This window comes from Ruditapes philippinarum, unplaced genomic scaffold (assembly GCF_026571515.1).
Source record: "Ruditapes philippinarum isolate M1 unplaced genomic scaffold, ASM2657151v2 ctg745_1_1_1_1, whole genome shotgun sequence".
Lineage (NCBI taxonomy): Eukaryota > Metazoa > Mollusca > Bivalvia > Venerida > Veneridae > Ruditapes > Ruditapes philippinarum.
Window position 1 is genome coordinate 45952 of NW_026852306.1, and position 22913 is coordinate 68864.

Sequence of the window (22913 nt, forward strand, 5' to 3'; positions counted from 1 at the left end):
ATAGTTAATGGATATCGAAGTTTTTGATAAGACAATGAAAACGAGGTTTAATTTATGTTTTAATTCAATATGACAAAAGAAACCTTATTTCAGGTGTTTTAACTTGTATATAATCTATTCAAACCGAAATGTACTTAGAATGGAAAGTATTTGTGTATTTTCTTCACATTTAGGTAGCCAGAAACTAGAAATGCAAGCACTTATCTAAGTTTCTTAATAAATAAAGGGAGGTAATTCACTGAAGTTGTGCATAATTATCCCCTTTGTGTACATTTATCTACCTGCATAATTGCTTTTCCTGTTTATAGACATATCAGAGGCATTAAAGCTGTGTTATAATTGTGCCTAACATGATTGTGAAAAAGCAGATTACGTTTACTTATCAATAAAACGTTTTGTATAAAATAATTCTACCTTTGGCCATTATGATGCACATTCAAATATGCATTAAACAGACATAAAGTCTAAAAGATATGACATTTTACATTGTGAATGTGAAAAAATTTATTACCAAATGGAAAAAAGTCAATTATTATCACTATTTTGCATCTAAAACAAATAATAAGATGCTATTCAGAAGCAACTGAACTGAATAAGCTACATTTTTCGGTGCATATCAATCTTTAAGTATGTGTTGATATTGATGCCCTGGAACCAAGTCAATTTTAAGACAGAGGCCTTAAAAAGCCACTCATTTCAAGCTTTATGTTATCTATGCCTGTAAAAGAAACACATGACATTCTTACATTGGAAACAGGCATAGAAGCTTTTTACTTGTGATATTCTATGTAATTATTCGAGCAAAATGGAGAAAAAAATAAGTGCCAAGCGAAGAAATTTCCGCCCCTAAACATAGTCGTCTTACATCAGGATCTGTCAAATTAAATATGCAATCTTCAAACCAGGTATGTGTATAGCCAATGACAGGATTTCTTTGAAATCTGAAAAAAAATTAATGACCAAGGTCTACATTAGTGGTCATTTATATATCATCAATTGATTTTCACACAAATTCACTGTTTAAAAAAAATATAATTGTTAAGTATAACTCAAATACACTTGTGATATGTATACAGTGCTTGCAGATGAACCCCCTTGACACATTTTCTGCTGTAAACACCAACATTTGCATTGAAATAATAAAATTTCATACCTAGAAAGGCTAATCCATCTATTCTTCCAAACAATCATGATAATCAATGAAGACAAAGTACTACAAATGAATAAATACGACAATTCAAACGTTCCTCTCTCTAGGTCAGAAATTCACATTGATTTTTCCATAGAATTACATAACTTGATAACTTGAAATTGTCCCTAACCGTACCTTAAATTGAGTTTTAATGCTAAAGAGATGATTTTTCTAGCGTAATGAAATGCCTGACACACTGACACATTAAAAATGTTCCTGTTATAGTGGGGTAGCCAGCTAATGTTTTTGCAAAATGACATCAAAAAGGATTACCCCCCCCCCCCCCCCCCCCAACATTTCATTGAAATTTTCTGCTGATCACAGGACTGGCATACACTTTTTATAAATGCAATTATCCAAGTCAAAAATTATCATAATGACTCATGAAATATTTCATTCTATTCAGAAAGAAAACAATGTAGTGTTTCTTTTTAAATTAGTTTTTAAACATCAAAATATCCCCATTTTCATCCAATCACCTCATGTCTAATTGAATCATACGGTATTCCCGAACGGTATATCATTACGATATTGATTCATTTCAAATTCACAATTATTTTTAGATTGATTACTCGTTGTGACTACGTCAATGCGCAAATAAGTAAAATGGATTCCAATGTCATGACAGACATCTTTTGGACAGTAATTTTGATAAATTTGCCATCAGTTGTGCACTGTCATGAAAGTGGAGAACAAGTTTCTAGGTGAGAATTATCTCTAATTTCTTGTAGATTAAATTTACTGTAATTTTATATTAATTTAAATAGATATTTTATACAGAAAAATTCGTAATGACATACTAAGGTGTGACCTTGGTTACTCGAAACAAATTAATCTTGATAATGGATGTTAGAAAACAATTATAAAGAACTGTATTTATTTGTTTTTCATTTACAGACAAACATTGATAGAGGACTTGCTCAACCCCTCACATTACGACTCGAGTGTTCCACCAGGTAATTATACAAGTTGTAGTGTAGTTTTTAAGAGGCTCGTTAAGAACAAAACAAAAGCAAATAGAAACACACTTAAAAGATTGACGTTGTCAGTAATATTTATGTGTCGACATACCATTTATTATAGCATCAGATAATGACATGTACTTCAAAACCTGACATTGTTGCATTTACGCCTTTTGCTAGACAGTTTAAAATTTAAACAATGCTGCAGGCTATATTAAATTTAAATGGATATATGGGTATGAGCCCAAAATAAATTCAAACAATTCTGCAGGCTATATCAAATTGAAAAGAATATATTGATTTAGAACCCAGCCTATAAAGGTATTTTGTTGAAATATTTCAAATCATACAACACATAGCCAGTTGAAGATAAAACCATATATCCGACGAACATCTGTGTTATTTTTAATGAAATGTTTTGAGATAGTTGAATATATTTTTAAAAATGTGAATATATGTATTCTCGTTTATCGCGGAGAAATAGGAGGAAAAAAGTTTAATTTAATCTACTAACCTACATTAAGATTGATCATGAAACGAGCTATCATAAAATTTATTAATATAATTAGGTCAACGTACATTGTTGAGTACGATATTACTTCTATTGGTTTGCCCCTCGTCCAAAATAGGATTGGCAGTTGAGTTCTTGTCTAAGTGAATCTGCTTTGTACACAACAATGTATTGTGATCTTTATTTTACATCAATATATTATTCGGATTTGATATGACATTTAGATAAGATGGATTACATAGTTATTTGATATAGAAATTTTTATTGAGAAATGAAAACGAGATAAAGATATTAGTAAAATGTACACATAATTATATGTTGCTCATGTATGATTAAATTTTTTTGACATGAAAAAAGATTACAATTTCGAAAAAAAATTACCCACCCCCTTTTTTAAAATTAAGAACGTTTAATTTTTGATTGCAACCATGTTTTTTTTAAAAAATTTAATTTTTTTAAATATAAAAAATTTTTTGATTTAAACATTAATAAATACTTTAACCCTTTGCCACTGTCAGATAAAATCGTTAAATCGTTCCAATTTAAACAAAGGAATGTTTTTTAAAACAAAGCCCAAAATATCAGTGTACGTGTATAAATCAACACTTGTACAGTCAATAATATAAATATAAAGTTTATGGGGTCATTTACGTATTAATTATCTACATAACACAAACAATTACATGACAAGTGAAGACAAATAAATTATATTTCTTGCTATTGAATATTAAAGAACTATCAAAAGAAAAAGTAAAAAAGAGAAATACTACACAGTCCTTTGTCTTAAATCACTTACTAGGTATGTAACGCTGACTAGGTATGTTATTCTTTACCTATATACATATATTATTCTCTATACATGTGTTGCGACGTAAAATCAATACACATAAGAAAGGCATTAAATTTTTATAATAATCATATATCAAGTAGTGCAGGAACGTTTAATTAACACAGAAATTGTGAAAAAATATCGGGCGGTGGGGGTGGGGTGGGTATGACCCGATATTAGATTTTTATGTATTACTATCAAAGTGATTATAAGACACCTTGCAATATATGGCCGAATGAAAATTTATCTTATCTTTCAAAACGGTAAAAGATACATTCATAAAATTTCACCTAAAATGGTTTATCTTTTTTTTTTTTTTTTTTTTTTGAGGCACCAACTGGGTAACCCGTTTATTTTCCTCGTAATAGGTCTGAATGGGTCGAGGGCATCCCCATCATACCTTACATGTATTGAATTCAATCATAATGTATATATCAATCAAGTCATATAATCTAACAAACAATTCAACATATATATCAAACATATCATATACATTATGTCATTATATCACATTTCATAATGATTAAAGAGATAACACATATACATGTAATTAATAAGATTAATATCTATATCCTTTATTTTGTTTATAAAACGAAGAAAGAAAAGCAAAATTAACATCTGAAAGAAATATCTTGTATGCATTGAAGTTGTTGTCTTTTATATTAGTGGAATAACCAAATTTTGATGTAGTTATTTCAGTTACACAATAAGAGATTTAACAATTGCCCATCTATTGATTTCTTCTGCTGTACAATTTATATTTTTATAAATATTCCAAGCTAATTTCAAGCTATTTTTAAAACCAGTACAAGTACATTACAATTTTTTTCGCTTAGACAAATATATATATCTTTTTAATTCTAAAAATAAAATATCTATAGTCATTTAATTCACAGCCAAGAATTAAAGATTTACAATTAAAAAAGGTATCAAAATTATGTATATTTTCTTTCAGAAACTGAAATATTGGCTGAATCTTTTTGCATTCCCAAAATAGATGTATCAGTGTTTCTTCTTGACATTCACAAAAAGTGCACATTTTAGAATTAACTAATTTTCTTTTTTAATAAAAGAGAGTATGTTGCCAATATTCTGTGAATAATTCTTGTCTGAAACCATTGTAAGTATGAATCTTTAGTACATTTAAATACATAACCATATATAAACTGCCAATTTAGGGAAATGTCTCCAAAGTAAGATATCCATTTTTCTTGGCATGTTGGCACCTCTATAGTCTTTATCATGGTTTCATAAACATATTTATGATTACTATTGACAACTATAATAGGTTTGATGTAACAACTTATAATAGGATACTTAACATACAGTAAGTCATTTTGAATACAAATATTAAGGTTTTGTGTGTATCTTTTTGTTGCCAATTTCAAACTATGATACTGTATAAAATTAATTGGTTTACATGTAATTTGTTCTATGTAACTTAAGTCTAAAAATTCTCTATGTTGATTTAAAATATCCTGTACAAATCTAAATCCATGATCATATAAAGATTTAATGAAAAAAATATTACTTCCTGTTAACAATTTAGGGTTATAAAATAGTGGCATATGTAGCACTTGTTCAAAATCATCTATAATAAGCTTATCAATAAGTACAATATAGGCTTTCAATACATCAATCCAGAATCTATTCTTAATCTTATTAATAATCAAATCACAGAACAATTTTCCAGTATCAAAATGTTATCAATATTAAACAGTGATTTTACAAGGTTAAAGCATTTTCAATCACTATTACTAACATACCTTTTAAGCCATTTTATCTTTAAACAGTGTATATACTATAAATATCAACCATGTTAAGACCACCTTCTTTGTATGTCTTTGTCATAACTGATTGTTTTATTTTTGCCTTGCCTCCCCATATAAAGACATAAAATGTATCACTGAGGGACTTTAAAAATACTGCACTAGGAGTTGGCAAACTTGTAAAACAATGTGTAAATAATGGAAGTAAAATAGACTTAACAACAGTGACTTTACCTATTGGTGCCAACATTCTTTTTTTCCAATGACTTATACTATTTTTTACCTTTTGTAGTTTTTCATAAAAATTCAAATCAATCATTTTGTCTAAATCTACATCAAATATCAAACCTAGCAATTTAAACTGTGTATCACCCCATGTAAGTTTCCATTTTGTCTTAATTGATCTAGTACTGTACTTAAGGGAACCTATCCAAATGACTTTGGTTTTAAATTATCAAAATTTACTTTTAGTCCAGAATTCTCTGAAAATATATTCAACAATTTTAGAGCATTATTTAATGATTGTTCAGTACCATCTAACAAAAGTGATGTATCATCTGCAAATTGTGTAATTTTATATTCTTCACCATCTATATGTATACCTTTAATACCATTGCATTGTTTTATTTTAATAGCTAATATTTCTGCACATAAAATGAAAATATACGGTGAAATTGGACCACCTTGCCTACAGCCTCGTTTAACTTTGAATAACGTAGATAAAAAACCATTTAGAATAACAAATGTTTCAGTATAATATAAAAATAATGATATCCATTGCCTTAACATAGGACCAAAGTTAAACAGTAAAAGATAGTTTTCTATAAATTTAAAAGATAATGTATCAAAGGCTTTTTCGAAATCGATCATCATAATTAAACCAGGTATATTATTATCTTCAGTATATTCCATTATATCATACAATAATCTAGTATTTTCTCCAATATATCTATTTTTAACAAATCCAGTTTGATCTTTTGACACTAAAATATCTAAAACACCTTTAATTCTATTTGCTATACTACCAGATGCCAATTTATAAACAACATTTAATAAAGTTATTGGTCTCCGGTTTTTCAAAAATTGTTTTGCTTTATTTTCTTTTTGAATACATGTGATTGTCCCTAGTTTTTGATTTCTTGAAAAAGTATTTACATTATAAGCATAATTTATAGCCCTAACTACAAAATATCCAATTCTGTTCCAAAACGTTTTAAAAAAAAATTGTTGAAAAGCCATCACAACCCGGGCTTTTATTATTTTTCATATTATTTAATGTTAAAGAATCTTCTTCATAAACCTTCAAGATCAAATGATTCATCATTTGTCAACTTAATTGGGGACCATACGCCGCTTTTCATGGAATGGCACGGAAGTGTCACATTGAAGGTTCCATGATAACTGCCGTATGAACACATCTGCTGATGTTTATAAATTCAAAATTATACTGTTTCACGTTTAAATGTTGAATTCTGCTTAAGCCGGTGCTAGGGGGCGTTGACGGTAACTTGCACTTTCCAGTACCGTCCATGAACAGGCTTAATCAAACCGAGCCTGCAACATTTTCAATTTTGCCGTGTTGGGCTTTCTTTAGGGTTTCTGTATTTATCTATTTTAGTAACTACACAATTTCTTAGTTTGCTATCAATGTTTGATTCTGAAAATAAATTTACCTCATTATATAAATTTATATTATATAAAAGTTTTTTCTAATATATCCTTTTGGTCATAAGTAAATGTTCCTTCATCCATTTCTATAAAAGGTATGACTTTTTCTGTGCAATGTGATTTCTCTAAATTTAAAAAAATGATTAGAAGGTTTATCTCCACATTCTATCCATTTTGACCTTGACCTAATCATAGCTCCTCTTATTTTGTTGGATCTTAAGTTATTTAGCTCATTCTGTAAATGTAAAAGCTTTTCTTTATTGTCATCTGTCAAATTTTGTTCAAGTTAAATAATTTCCTCCATAAGTTGTTTTTCAAAAATATTTCTTTTTTTTTGACCTGAAAAGAGCTATAAGAAATGGTTTTACCCCTTATTTCCATAAGAAGCGTTTCTAAAAAAAGATCATCAGAAATAACAAACTCTATGTCATTATTTTTTAAATCCAACACATAATCAATATTATATACTGGTAAACAAAATTGTAACTTTACTTCATTTATTTTTTCATTAATAATATTCAAAAATTCAATATCCTTTAAAAGAGCATTGTTAAATTTCCATAAACCTTTACCATGAGTCACATGAACAAAACAAATATCTAAATATATTATTGAATGGTCAGACTTATAGCTAATATCAATATCACATTTTCTTACATATTGATACAAATCACTTGACAATAGAAAAAAAAAAGTATACCTTGCTCTATAGGATTTGTGCGTCGCCATGTATATTTTTTGACATCACCATGTAACTCTCTAAATGGGTCAACAAGTTTTTTTTTCTTCAATAATATCTAGTAAAATATTCCTAGCCTTATTTTTATTATTTCTTGATTTATAATTATGATAATCTAATTCAGGATTTTGTACTAGGTTAAAGTCTCCACAAATTATTAGGGAGTCGTTCTCATTAAAGGTATCAATATCATCAAAAATACTTTTAAAAAAATTTGGACTATCTATGTTAGGTGCATAAACATTGACTAATATAAAAGTTGAAGAGACAAACAATAACATCCATTATCATCAGTTTTAACTGAATTAATGTTAATATTTAAATTCTTTCTAAATAAAATTGCTACACCCTTGGCATTAGATTTTCCATGACTAAAATAGCATAAACCATTCCACTCAGAATAAATGTTATTTTCTATATCTTTTATAAAATGGGTTTTTTTGCAGACAAAGTATATCAGCTTCTTTAGTTTTAAAGATTTAACACATCACGTATTTTAATACTATCATTTAAACCACGGCAATTGTAACAGAAAATTTTGAGACTACCCATTGTATATTGATTCATTTATACCTTTCCTTCTATTAATACAATTCAAGTAACAACTACATTTGACTAATATTATATAAACCAAATATAACAACACTTCAAGCCTCAACAACATACAAGTAAAATGATATATTAACAAAACAAAAATAAACAGCATTGCAACAAAATGAATTAATGTTCAATCTTTCACACACAAAAAAACACAGCACACACAAGTCACTGATTTATAAACGCAGAGTACTCTATAATTGGATATAGCTGTAAATTTATTGGAAAACCTAAATTGTTCTAAAAATAGCACTATATTTTATGCATTTAAGCTTACCTGGGTTTTCCCAAAAGTAGGATTAATCTTCACATGTATAAAAAAACAACAACACTAGAATGAAATTTGTAAAGGACCATAGCAATAGTTAAATGGTCTTTAGAAAATAAATATTAATTCTAAGGATTCAATAACAAACTACATTATTGTTTTCTGTTAAGAAAGAAAAAACAAAACAAAGAAAAACATGTTCAAACAAACAGAAAACAAACACATCAGAACAAACAGAAATGTTTTATAATATACAATGTTTATACTTGTCTGTCTGAGTTCACTTTATCTCCTTCCACTGTTGGAATGGGCTTTGGATGCAGCAATAACTTCATTTATGTTGTCATATAAGTCAAACTTAATGCGATTTGTGGTGTGTGTCATTCCATAGACAGAACCATTAAAGTACCAAGCACTTTCTTTATCAGAATGTAGTTGTAGGCGGTTGATCAAACCAGTGTTGGCTGATGTGACATCATCTACCAGTCTATGACCAATCTTTTTCAATTCTTTCCTTTTTTTCATCAATTTGGACTTAAAATTGTTATTCATGGTTTTCATAAGCACTGGTCAAATTCCACCCTTCCTTGAAAGATATCACGTACTTTTGTCAACAGGTTGCTGTTACTTTCACCTTCATCTTCTTGAACATCCATTATTTTTACATTATTTTTACGTGAGTATTGTTCGTTATAGTTGCAGTTTTTCAAAGCATCCTTACTTCTCTTTTCATTGTGTTGGATTTGTTCTTCTAAGTCATTTATCTGTTTTTGTAGGGTGGTTGATGTAGATTTTAGCTGGTTTGTCAATTGTTGATTTTCAAAACTTATCGAGTCAATTTTTTCATTTAAGTGTTTTGTTTTTTCTTGAACCTTGTTCTCAATATCTTCATGCATCTTTTTTTTCAAGTTTATCCATAATGTTACAAACAGTTGATTTAATCAGAGCTTCAATATCCTCCTTTTTAAGAACTTGATTCAGATTCTTTTTTACTTCACTAAGACTTTCATTCATTTCATCTAGTTGTGTTTGAATAACAGACAGACCAATCATACTAGTATTGCTTTATTAACTCACATCAAAATGAGTTCTTTTATTTTTAAGAGGTGGTCCATCTGTATTAGATTTCCCTTTCAATGAGTTATGTTGTTGTTGGCAATTATGCTTGGTATTACCCAATGTCTGGCCTTGTCCTCTATTTGACATTGTATTTTATTCTATTGTATTCAATTATAAACAAAAAAGTAATGGCCAGGAAAAGATGTTCAAACCTTTGACCTTTGACCTGCAGATGGATACTCTTGATCAGTTAACAGTTTTCCTTTGTATAATCCTGTATAGTGTGGCTATTATAGAAGATAATCCTTTGTATGACTTAATCCAATAATTCACTCTGATCAATTTAACACAGGTAAATTCAAGTAAATATGCCCAGGTAAATCCAATCCAATACAGACAAAAAAAAAACACTTTGTTCAAAATTTCTCTAAATCACTATTTCTATCAGAAATCTAAGTTTATATTCCAAAAGATAATTTCATCAGCTACAATTTGGTGTAAAATATGATACTAATAAATCTCTAAATCCATGTGTTTTTGTGAAAAAACTGAAGAGCAACTTTTAGCAAAACATTTTAACTGAAACCCTCGGGCAAAAAAAAAAGGTTTATCTTAATTACCTTTATATAATACTATATAACCCCAGGGTAGGAGCATTTTTATCCTTGGTGCACGATTCATAAAATTTCAGCCTGTACATGATATGCGGTCTAAAATGCTATTCAAGATCCATAAAATGATATTCAAGATCCAAATTCGCCCATATACTTGCGTATGGTCAAATCAGCTTCAGGCCTAAACAAGATCAAATGTGAATTTATTTGAATTGGTATTTACACATATTTTTCGAAATTCTTGTTCTTTATGTAAAACAGTATTCAAGATTACTTAGAAAATTGAACAATTTTAAAGTTGTTTTATTTCATTAATTGTATGGTCGATTTTCGGGGAAAATGTAACATAGAATGCCGCTTTTATTCAAGACAAATGAATACTGTAAGTGTGCAGAGATAAAATGTTCCAAAACAAAATGTAAAGTTTAGCAATTGTTTCAATGCATTCGCTTTTAATGCAATGTCATTCCTTTTATCTTTTACATAAGCATTTTGGAAGTATTCGGGTTTTTTTTTTACTTTATTATTATTATTATTAATATTATTATTTTATTTTTTATTTATTTATTTATTTATTTATTTTTTTTTTTGAACATGTCAAATATGTATTATATTCTCCCAATGCAAATATATATAACATTCTTTATGCATTTTACAAAACAGTTTTTGCTTCTTTTTCGATGTATCGTTCAATTCATTATTTAAATAATAACATTATACAATGTTCAAGGCAAATATTGACGGACTCCATTGATATCCAATGAAGCCTCTATTTTTTTCTGCAAAACATTCCTCATATGTCACAATATGATGTAACCACATTTTTTCATGAAATATAGACGCATTAGAAATCATTTCAAGCATTTTATTTTTCAGTTATTAGAAATGTTTGTTAAATAATCTATTTTTCTTTCTCTTGTTTTAAAGATATACTTGGCTCATCTTTTAATAAGATATTTTTATTGCAGAAATTTATCGTAATCTATGAAAGTCTTACTGATTATGTTTAATTGCACAAACGTTGTAGTGGGAACTGCATTCCTTATTAATAGTCAACCGAAGTTAGCCATTTCTTTAAAAAAACTGCCAGTTTTTTTATTACACTATTCACACTGTGTCTACCTGTAGCGTGTAGAGTTCAAAACATTTTACATATCCGTTTTGTGTACTGAACACATGTTAATTTGACATTTACAAAGGAATTGTGTAGCAATTATCAATATTTTCAAATATCAAAATTAAGCCTAATACATCTTTAGCATACGTACTGACATAATTTCTAAAACATTTATTTCGATGTAAAACTTTATAAATTAAAGATATGCCAAATTTAAACATATTGAATATTACTGCACTGTCCCTTTCTAAATATGAAATAAACATGTGTTAACTTAAAACAAAGTAAGTATGTTTTGTTTTACATATTAACCATTATCGGCGGTCACAGTATGAATATATAGTTATTTAAAAACAAACAACTGCCAGTTGTTTTAAGAAAAGACCAACATTACTTGATCTGTAGTAGGGAAGACAGCTTTCCATTCATATTTTATTAATTCTTTTATTGATATCAGACATATTCAGTAAGAATTTTATAAATTGCAATTAATCTCTGTTATTAAGACATTCATAATTAATTGCAATTAATTAATTAATTATTGATTGCGGTAATAAAATTGATGATAATGTCATTTTATTCAATTATATTATTTATCTGATTTATGCATGATTGAATTTATAAATTAATTTCATAAAGTGACCTGTGTTACTTAAACGTACATCTAAATGCATGTGTTTTACAAGAAATACAACTTATATAATTTGTTGTTGTCTGAAATCTTATCTTAATTAATATTTTGTTTACTTACAAGGCAAGCCAACTAACGTGAAAATTCAGCTTATTATAAATGATACAATTATGGAAAATGAACAAGCTTCGGTAAGTACTTTTAAATTGTGTGTACTGTGCTATACATTTAAACTTAAACTAATTAAAGTAGAACATAAAATGTACGAATGGCGGTCAGAAATTATACTGAATTTTTGTGGCTTTATCTCGAAAACCCTTTCATTTGTATACGCTCGCACATATTTCGGCGTACGATGTTATGCACGTCGTCGTCTGTGCGTCGGTCCTTCTATTAGACAATGTGCAGGCCGTGGAATCGACTTTTCTCAGGTCAAGATCAGATCTAACACAGGTTCAGGCTTCCTTAGATCAAATTGCCCCGTTCCGAGGATTAATTGGTTTATATCATATATAGACTTAGATAGAAGTTTTCGTCCACGGTCTGTATCGTTTGAACCGAGGTATAAAAAACTACTTGGCAGAAATATTAACCATAAGGGGACAAGAGCGCAGTTTTTACTTTCACACTAAAAAATATTAATTTCAAAAGTTTGGAAATTAAATCTTTTTGACAGCAGAAATTATTACTACTGCTTTGATGTGTAAAGAGAAGCTATAAGGTTCCTTAAATCAAGGCATACCCACATATTACCAAGGGAGATTACAATGTATGAATTTATTGATATGATTCCTTCCAATGAATATGTATGTTACCTTCCTTATTTTCCAGAAGTAGTGCTTATTTACGTTTTTTAATCAAACTTATTTTTTTATATCTATTTTTATTCTTTTTTAAATTTTGAGATTGTAATAATTGAAGAGATTATTCATTGGTTGATATGATTCTATTATTTTGAATGAAGTCAGTCTTATAAGTAACAACCAACATTACATATAAAATGTAAATTCACCAAAAATCAACAAGTTGTAAATGATATAAATGTATATAAGCTATCAATTTTAAGGGAATATTGTAAACTTCGGACTCGAAAAAAGATGTCGAGAGTACCTGCAGTTGTTTCTTTACAACATTACCTCCGTTTGACCTTATTAGAGGAGACAGTTTTTCTTTAAATGATTTTTTCAAGTATACTGTCTGTATATTCTATGTCCTATATTTATTTTCTTCCAATCAACAAGGTGCAGAGCATATATATGGCCATGTAGCCCCATTTTGATATAGCATTTTGATTTTGATCTTTAAAAACAATGTTATTTTACAGGATACAAGTGTAAGCAATAATTTATGATCAGGTAAATAAACCTTGTAATATATTATGCTTTAAAACGGGATCGTTATTAACCAAAAGGTGATGCCTTAAAAGACGGAAAATTGCAATCTCATACAATTCAGTGTGACAAAGAGTATTGTCATACTATGCAAAATATCAATTTCTTATATAAAACACTACCAGGTTGATTCATTTTATGTCTTAAAAATTACAGGAAATTTCGGGCCTTACTACAGTGATTTTGCATTGGATTGACAGTCGTTTAGATTACTCAGCAAAAGCGTCATATCCTTCTTTTATAATTCGTGGTTCAGCTAAATTGAAACCATGGGTCCCTGATATATTTATCCTGGAGAACCGAGAACCTTATATTACTGGCTTTGGTAGTAAAAACGAGTTGATTGTTTTTAACCGCTCCGGAAACGTAGTGTTCAATCACAGGTATTAATGCGTAGCTGTTGACACTTAATAATAGTTTAATATTCCAAACTTTCATTATGGAAATGATTTATGTTTTTGTTAAGCCACCGCAGTATCTGCAAAGCGATGGTATAAAGCGATCTACCTGTATGTGTATGTGTGTGAATGTGCGTATGTTCGTGTGTGCGTGCGTGTGTGTCAAATTTGCCTGGTCCAGTATGATGCGGTGGCTTAGCAATTTTTACAAATGCAATCGAGTTCTATCTATTAATTTTATGTGTCAATTTAATCTTAGACATAAGTAGCTGGAATATTATTACCTTTCAGGAATAACACATATCGTATCCATTACGTTAATGTGATAAAATCTGATATAAGAAGTTTAAAATTAATTTATATTTTTATATAGTCAACGTTAGTGCACCGTTATTACCTACAGATACTATTATTATTTTTATAAAGGGGAAAATAGTCAAGACGTGCTGCTTTTTTGTCGTTATATTAAACAAAAGTATATTTTGCTACAGGTTTACGACAAGAATGTTGTGTGAAATGAATCTCGATTATTACCCATATGATGAGCAACACTGTCAGATAACTCTCCAAAGCTGTAGGTTTTTTATTTGTTATTGTATGCGTGTGCGCGCGTGCGTGCGTATTTTGTATTATTGTTGTTGTTGTTGTTGATGTCGATGTTTTGGTGGATCTACGTCGCACCAGCACAGTATAGTGCATGTGGTGCCCTTCCAGCTTAAGTTTTAGTGACAGACCAATATATACTTTACTTCAGGCAAGGTCAGGTACTTTGAGAAGAAACACCGATGGTCCTTTAGCAACCTGTATATCTTCCTTTTAATGATCTAATGAAATAATCCAAAGCCCCTGTCTGAATTCGAACCAACAGCTATAAGGGGCAATTGGTTTGAAGTAAACAACCTTAACCGATCGGACATAGACGGCTCAAAGATACATTCAAAGTTTCTCTTTTGCAAAGTTATGAAGGCTGACCAGGCTTACATTTAAGTATGCCTTTCTTATAAATATTTTGTATTGATGCACAAATCAAAGTTTGAAAATCGCATCAATTCTGAAAACGTTTTAATTGTTTGAAAAGATACACATTATCAGGAACAGGATTATACACATTATCAGGAACAGAGTTATTGCTACATGTACGACCTATTTCTATCTCATCAGAACTGTATTAACCCGTTTTTAACACTTGACAGTATGCCTTTTTAAGAATAGATCATGAGTGTACAGGCGAAAATAAAATAAGTTAAAATTTGGCCATAATTCTTTTCAATTTAATAATTAATTCCGCCGCGTGAACGATTAATAACTCACATGACCAAGGAAAACATCAATCGGAATTTACTTGTAAAGATCAATTAAAGAGTAGATAGCTTTTTATATCTTAGGCAGATCTATATTTTATTCTAAATCAACATAATAGCAGTCGATCTTTCAAAATACATAGTCAAATCAGTTAAACTTGCCAATGAAAAAAATGAGCATTATGTCACTTTCATTAAAACACATCATTTGAATTGCTTGACACTTTACATACAGTCATATACTGATTGTATGTTTTAAAATTTTAGATGAATTTACACAAGAGGATGTTCAACTTTCTTGGTTATCTGATAACCCTGTGATGGATCACGTACAGAGTACGAAAACTGTCTCACTTAAGAAATCTGAAACAGTCGCGTCTTATGTGATAGATTCAGGTGCGTTAGTATATAAGAGTTTTCATTCCAAAGTCATTCATTAAATAAAGTTTTCATTTTTCTATACAACTACAAAATTAAATCTTCCTAAATTGTTTAGATGGGATTTAAAAGGCAATACGTAGATATTCTTTACTGTAATTTCTTGTATTTTATATTGCATGATTACTCTGAAATGTACCGATATAATTGTTCATTTAATATATTTCTTTAAAAGAATTATTGTAATTTCTTTTATTTGTATAAGGTAGTGTCGAAACTGTCATTTATAATTCTTAAAAATAGACGCATGAGAATATATAGAACAGTTAAGATTTTAGTTAGACTAACTTAAATTTCAGGTGGTAATTTTTCTACATTGACCACGATATTGATCATCAAAAGGAATTATCCGGCAAACAATACAATAATAGGTACTCCAATTGTTCTAGTTGTGATTAGTACATTTTCCCTTTTGTTCGATGATAATTTTACACCAAGGATTACACTTTGCGGGGCTGCTATGACAACAATCATTATGCACTGGGCAGGGATATATAATAAGGTCCAACCGGTTGCAACTTTGTTATGGCTCGACAATTGGATGTTTGGAAATCTTATTGCCGTCGGTTGCATTATTTTATATACGGCGATACGTCACCACGTCTGTAAGGTCAGTATTATTAAATATTTAGTAGAATATCATACAATATCATAACATTTAACGTAAAACAACAGCAAACAAAACGATGAATAACAAAGCTATAATTAATATGAATGTAACATAATAACAGGATTCCACGATTCTAAGAATGAACACACTTTTCAGTATGTTCTGTTTTTAACTTATTGATTAGCAACGATTTAGCATGACTTTGTTAATGAATGTAGTTTTTAATACAATAATATTGTTATTTTACAAAATATTGTTTTTGTTATTTAGGATAATATAGAAAGTGAAATAAACCGACATGTTGATAAGTACATGTAGGAACAATAATTTTATATCCATGTGTTGTTGTTGATTTTATATCCTCAAATCAAGAATATATTTGCCGTTAAGATATGCCTTATGTCTAAATTGGTCCGTCAACAGAACTATCATGAACATTAAAATTTGTTTTGTTCAAATACATTGGCGTAAACAAAATCTTGTTTATTGTAATTTAGTATAGTCAAGGAACAGAAGATTTTAGTAGGGTTTTCATGTTACTCTTACTCTTACGCTTTTCTCGGGTAACTGTTACGTCGTATACTGAAAACCTTTCAAAATGGCGAAATAATTTCCTGTAATTATTTCTTACAACATAACTATAATAACAGTAGATTGGCCACAGTTATTATTTATATATACGTTACAACTTAACTACAAACTAATATTTTTTAAATTGGTTTGAAACGATTATCAACTAACAATAGAAAGTTTCAAGGTCAGTTTATTTATGGATTAATTTGAACGAGATGTCCCATTATTGTTTTATAACAATAAATTACTAATTTGCAATAAAAGTATATTTCTTAATTCATGGTTTAAAGCCGGTGTAAATTATATCGGAGATATGTTTGATTCTTACGGTGCTTTTCTTTCATTAGAAGATTTTAATAAAATATTCAGGCTTAATGCAAACTTTTTAAACTTTCCTGGCATTTAAAAATGATAAATGAAGTTATGACAAAATTTAATTTTAGTATGAATGTCGTAAAAAAAACCTTATGGACCAAAATTGCCTCCTTATTTAAAAACATAATTATTAACAATGAAGGATCAAAAGAAACCTACAATTTATTTAATACTAATAACACACAACCAACAAGTAAAGAAACCTGAATGCAAACGCTTGATCTTCATTTTAAAGAAAGTAAATGGAAAAAAATACGAAATGCCATTTAAAATAACAAAATATTCTTAGATACAGTGGTTTCAAAAAAGGATTCTTCATAGAATAATTATCACCTGTCCCACTATTATTTGCATAAAATTAAATATAATGGTAATCCTTTTTGTATCTTTTGTAAAAACGAAAACGAAACTACCGAACTTTTGTTTTGGCAATGAAAATTTTGTTAACTTTGTTAACTTTTGTTAGTTATGTAAAGGACATCATTGATATCTATTTCAAAACAAAAAAGAATATTTTTCCATCATAAACTGCTGACGAAATTATTTTTGGCTTAACATATGAAAGTTCTCCATCAAAAACTAAAAATCTAATTTTAATTTACTTTAAGATGTATATTTATCTATGTAGAATTCAAAAGTTAAGAGTATTCCCACAATTGTCGGAGCTAAAGAAATCACAAATTGTTACAACGTTGAAATCACATATTGTTACAACGTTGAAAAAGAGACTGCATTGATAAATAACAATGTTGAAACTCTTATTTCCGCGTGGAAATCTTATCTATTTTTCCTTGATGCAGATTAACACAATATTTTCTTCTTCTTCTTATAATTATTATTATTATTATTATTATTATTATTATTATTAATTATTATTATTATTATTATTATTATTATTATTATTATTATTATTATTATTATTATTCTCTACATATATGCAGACTTAAACTTTAGGCTGTATTGACCTAGCCAAAAGCTACACATCAAACCATTATATTTGTACCCAGCTTAAAATGTCTTTAGAGATAAGTACATGACTCAAAAGATGAATAGATATGATCAATAACAATATTAAAAGCGCATACTACAGTGAGAGAGTGCAGATGAATGAGTGTAGTATGTAAAAATGTATTATTTTTCTTTTGTGATATGTTCTGTTTTTTACTTTGAATCTATTTATAGTTGTGTGTTTATATACCAATGCTGTACATAAAATGTTTATATATTTGATCAATTAAAATAAGGTAAGTTTCAGTTAGACGACAGCCTACTAGAGTTTCTAGAACTGGTACTGCTATACTATTTATGCTTGTAAATGTCCATTTTGTTCTAAATTTGTTGAAAAGTGATTGTTATATATTCTTGGTTTATCCATATGTTTGTCATTTCTATTCCATTTAAAATACAATATGTTCAGTTTGACATGCCAAGTTGTGTCAACCATAGGAAAGACCATTTTCTGCATCGAGTTTTAAGATATTATACATACGTTTACGCAGGCAGTCATTTTGTAAACGAAGTGAATTTGTCTACTATTTTCACATAAATTCACGATGCTTTCGCATTGGCCAATATAAAGTTGTTGCCTTTTTAACAAATAAGATTTATCTGTGGAACAATGTATCAGTTCTTCATTTTTACTCCATGACATTCCAATAGATTAGTCTTATTTATGAAACACTCTATAAAAAAGGAGAATGTTGAGCTAATTTCTATACTTTCTATACGTATGGCCATTTTTTTAATTAAGTAGTCCAATATATAAACAATTTTACATTTTCCAAACCTTTGTCATTATATGTAAAATTTTGACTTATGTGTCTGCTATTTTCAAAATCATTCACCTAAAGTCCCCAGGTTTGGCAATAATACTCTAATATAGATTACTAGGTAAATATTGTGTGTTGTATTAATATTCGTGTTTTCGTTATGAATGCATTTAGCACACTGTCCATTTACGCCTGTCTATCCTTATGTCTAAGGTTTATATTTTAAACATAAAGTACAGATAATATACCCTACCCCATATCGCATATTGCAATGATTATAAGGCTTAAATTTATGTGTAGAATGTCAGTAGTAGACATAAATCAAGTGTTAAATGAAAAAAAAAAACTTCTTTTACTTCATTATTTAATGAATGCTTATTTGCAAATAATGAATTTTCACAAGATTACTGTAAAGTACTATTAGCATGTAAATTAAAACATAATCTAACGATATAGTTTAAAGAGTTATATTGAACAAGTTAAGCATTGACCTTTATGTGACAAATAGAGTTATGTTAAATATACAAGTAACATGCACAAATTTTTGGTGTCTTTGGATAAATAGCTTAAATTTTATGCGTTTTCTCTCTTTCTGGATTTGTTCGAAAGGGTGGAATGTTTATTTGCTGCCTGTTGTTACTTTGTCTTTACTTTTTTCATAGGCTGCTGAGAAGAATTCAGAAGAATCTAAGGAGAAAACTATTTCTGGTGGTACAAGTCAGCCAGACCCAGGGCAGGTAAATGATAAGTATAACTTAATAATGATGAGTGTGCCTGTGGTCCTGTGTTGATGTGTCGTGTGGGGGTTGCGTTCATTGAACGCTGCCCTTCCTTATTGATTTTGTTTAATATAATATATGAATTTAATTTTTACAAGTATTTCACATTGATAAAGAGTTACCTTAACAGCATTCGTTGATTTTTATCGATTGCTTGAAATGAACTGATCACTTATGAAAAGTTTGATATACCATAAATAATTATGTTCATAGCGTTAAGTATCACACGTGTCAGCACGTGACGACAATCTTTGAAAGAGTTATGCATGGATGTTGTTTGTAAGTGTTGAGATACTAGATCGGATATAACATATTTGTGTTTAGTGTATAATAGTGAGTTATATAAACAATAGTATTATTCATTAATTATATGGTCATACTAAATCACTTAGAAGTAGATCAAATTTTTATTCAAAGTATATATTTAATTTTGTATTTTGTAAGAATATTCAAATGATACATTTCTATTGTTTTTATCAACATTTTAAATATTAATTTAAACTGTACCCATTGTAGACTTATCTACTTTATAAATGTGCATATTGAATTTGTTTCCAATATTAGCGGTAAATTATACTTGTTTTGATAGAATAATCGATTCTTCGAAACCACAATTTGTGGTTGTGGTCTGCACAAAATATTAGGCGAACCTTCAGTCTGCAGTGACTTTTATGCCTTTTATGAACAATGATGAAATGGACATTCAAAGTAAACTATCTCAGCAATCCAGTCACTCAACCGGCAGTTTCGTCGGCAAAGCTTGTACGTGTTAGTATGAAGAAATTCAAATATGTAAAAAAATCAAATTTGTATTTTCTGTACAAAGTCTGCTGTGGTCATAGTATTATTTTTACAATAGCTTTATCCATTAAATTTGGTTTGCAAATCATGGACATGCAGCTACATAATTAGATAAAGAAGCAGACGCTTGTTTTGGTTGAGTATATTATGTTTTGTTTAGGGGGTTAGTTGTCATAAACAAATTTACAATTTGTGTGCATTTATTACTTTGCTATAATTTTTATTATCTTAAAGATGTCCAATTATACCGTTATATCAGACCGTCGCTGTGGTTATTCTTGAGGATATAGATGATGTTTGAAGAGTACAAATTTTTTATCGAGTGAGCGCCATGTCCATATTATCATGATTGGCGCCGCCACGAGTCAAAATATCACAGAAATTGCCATTTTTTTCACCCAAGTTGCACCCAAGTGCATCATTTATAAATACCTTGTGAGGAGCCCCACTTTAATGAGACCGTTACTCCGCACAGAAAATAGTACATTTCTTTCTTAAGTTTGTTTTTATTGGCATGATCGCTTTTGAAATGAGTTCAATACACTTTTCATATATACAATTCATTTAATTTTGTCATTTGCAACAAAATCATATACACTTCAAACATATTTACGCATAACATAACGGTTCATCATTTACCAATAATATTTCTCAATATACTAGTTATGTTAATACAAACTGTCAAATTCAAACACTGTGTCCACCTTATAATTTGTTATAAATGCAGGACTTGTGCTGTATTTTGGTCAAGTAATCAACCGGTGTCAAAACGTAACTTATTTGATTTTACAGATCCCTCAATTCTCTTGAATATTTTATTTATGCCAATGGTAAGGGGTAGTAAGCCGACACGATGAGAAGTCAAAACAGTCAATTTATATCCACGTGGTTTTGTTGGTTTTTCTTTACTTTATTCAAGAATACATTTACATTTAAGATATACACATTAGCATTGTGAACAATAGAATATGTAATTCCATATGCATTAAAGTAAACATAAAAGTTTTTAGATAGTACAGACGAAAAACAGGTTGGTAAAGTATTCACTTTACTCTCATACTGTTTTAGTGTATGAGTCACTTCACCTATGGCTCCGATCCGTACACTTTGAGTACATTAAATATTGACAACCTTTGAGTTTGTCACACATTTCTTTTTTTAAAATGTGCAGTGTGTTAGTTATAATTGTGATATATTGTGACCCTCCTTCGTCCTTCGTCTGGCGTCAACAATTTTCTTAAACAACACGTTTTCTGAAACAAATGACTGCAGAAATGATCCGTGGGTTTTCTCATTTATAAGTTTTTTCAAATAGTCCCGATCTGTTGCATATTTAGGTCATTGGGACAGAAAAAAGTGTTTTATAAATGCAAATATGAAAAATATCTTGTTTGAGTGTACGAGGCCCAGATCTTTGATATTTGGTGCATGGTATCACATATAGGTCCTCTACAAAAGTTGTTTACAATGTTGACTCTACTGTCAAAATTGGCCCAACCCATGGCGGTTGATAGGTTTTTATATGAATATACTAGAAGCTTTCAAAGTCTCTTTTTGTAAAATGACAAAGGCTAGAAATTAGATATTTGGCATGAAGCATTATGTAGTGGACCTCTACCAATATTGTTCAAAATATAACATTGAGCCAAAATTGACACTGCCATGTTCATTATGTATACAACTTTCTTTTAAAAAGCGTCTTGTTGCACAGAGCTTTTTTATTTTCATTACTTTTGCTTTACTTTTAATTTGTATATACGAGGGGTTATCCAAAAATTCGTGGACTTTTATTCTTGAGTAAAACATATTTGAGATATTGATTTGAAATACTTACACTGCTGAGAATATATATAACAAATAATCACAGAAAAAAATCATGTCATTAGCTTCTTATATCACAACAATATTAAATTTTACATAAACACATGTCAGCGACAGCGGCGCACTCCAAAAGGTTATTGACGTCATCTTCATAATATTAATGTACAACTTATGCTTCAATGTTACGCAGCCAATAACCATTACTGCTTCACAAAGTAATGTCCATCACTAAATTTTTTATGCCACTTAAACACTAATGATAGTGAAATTTTATTTTCTCTTATCGCCTGCTGTTGTTTTTTTTCCAAACGTTTTTGTTATTGTCATTTCCAAATTACAACAAAAAATTTTATGATCACACTATTTTCTAATATCTGTGTGTCCGTCATTTTCCCGTTGTAAACAATATCGTCGCCTGGCGTTTCTGGCGATTTCAACAAAATTTAACGGAAATGACGTCCATAATTTAAAAAAAATACATAAATGACATCATAGAAGAAATAGGCGATGTTTAGCTGGTTTTCTACGTCATGTACGTTAATGAGAAGCTTTTGTTAGCAACAAATATTCCATGACTAACTGCGCATTTCTACCGTGCGCCGGTAGCCGTGTATGTGCTTATTTAAAAGCAATATAAATTCATTATTTATTGACGCAGTTAACTTTCGTTTCAAAACGCGTTGATAATATTCTACAATGTA

General features: G+C 29.2%; 1 protein-coding gene across 1 annotated transcript; it reads left to right on the forward strand.

The window, feature by feature from the left end:
• The first annotated feature begins 1714 nt into the window (after window positions 1-1714).
• On the forward strand, window positions 1715-19617 carry LOC132756019 (glutamate-gated chloride channel alpha-like). The gene is made up of 8 exons (XM_060746977.1): window positions 1715-1896; window positions 2090-2148; window positions 12080-12147; window positions 13504-13730; window positions 14237-14319; window positions 15314-15442; window positions 15784-16094; window positions 19474-19617. Exons 1-8 carry the CDS (start codon window positions 1799-1801, stop codon window positions 19600-19602), a joined length of 1104 nt encoding a protein of 367 aa, XP_060602960.1. The 5' UTR covers window positions 1715-1798; the 3' UTR covers window positions 19603-19617.
• The last annotated feature ends 3296 nt before the right edge of the window (window positions 19618-22913 follow it).

Coding starts and splice junctions, on each gene's coding strand:
- LOC132756019 (XM_060746977.1), top strand. CDS start 1,799: ATGGATTCCAATGTCATGACAGACATCTTTTGGACAGTAATTTTGATA. Junction 1,897..2,089: donor AGTGGAGAACAAGTTTCTAG/GTGAGAATTATC, acceptor TTTCATTTACAG/ACAAACATTGATAGAGGACT. Junction 12,148..13,503: donor TGGAAAATGAACAAGCTTCG/GTAAGTACTTTT, acceptor TAAAAATTACAG/GAAATTTCGGGCCTTACTAC.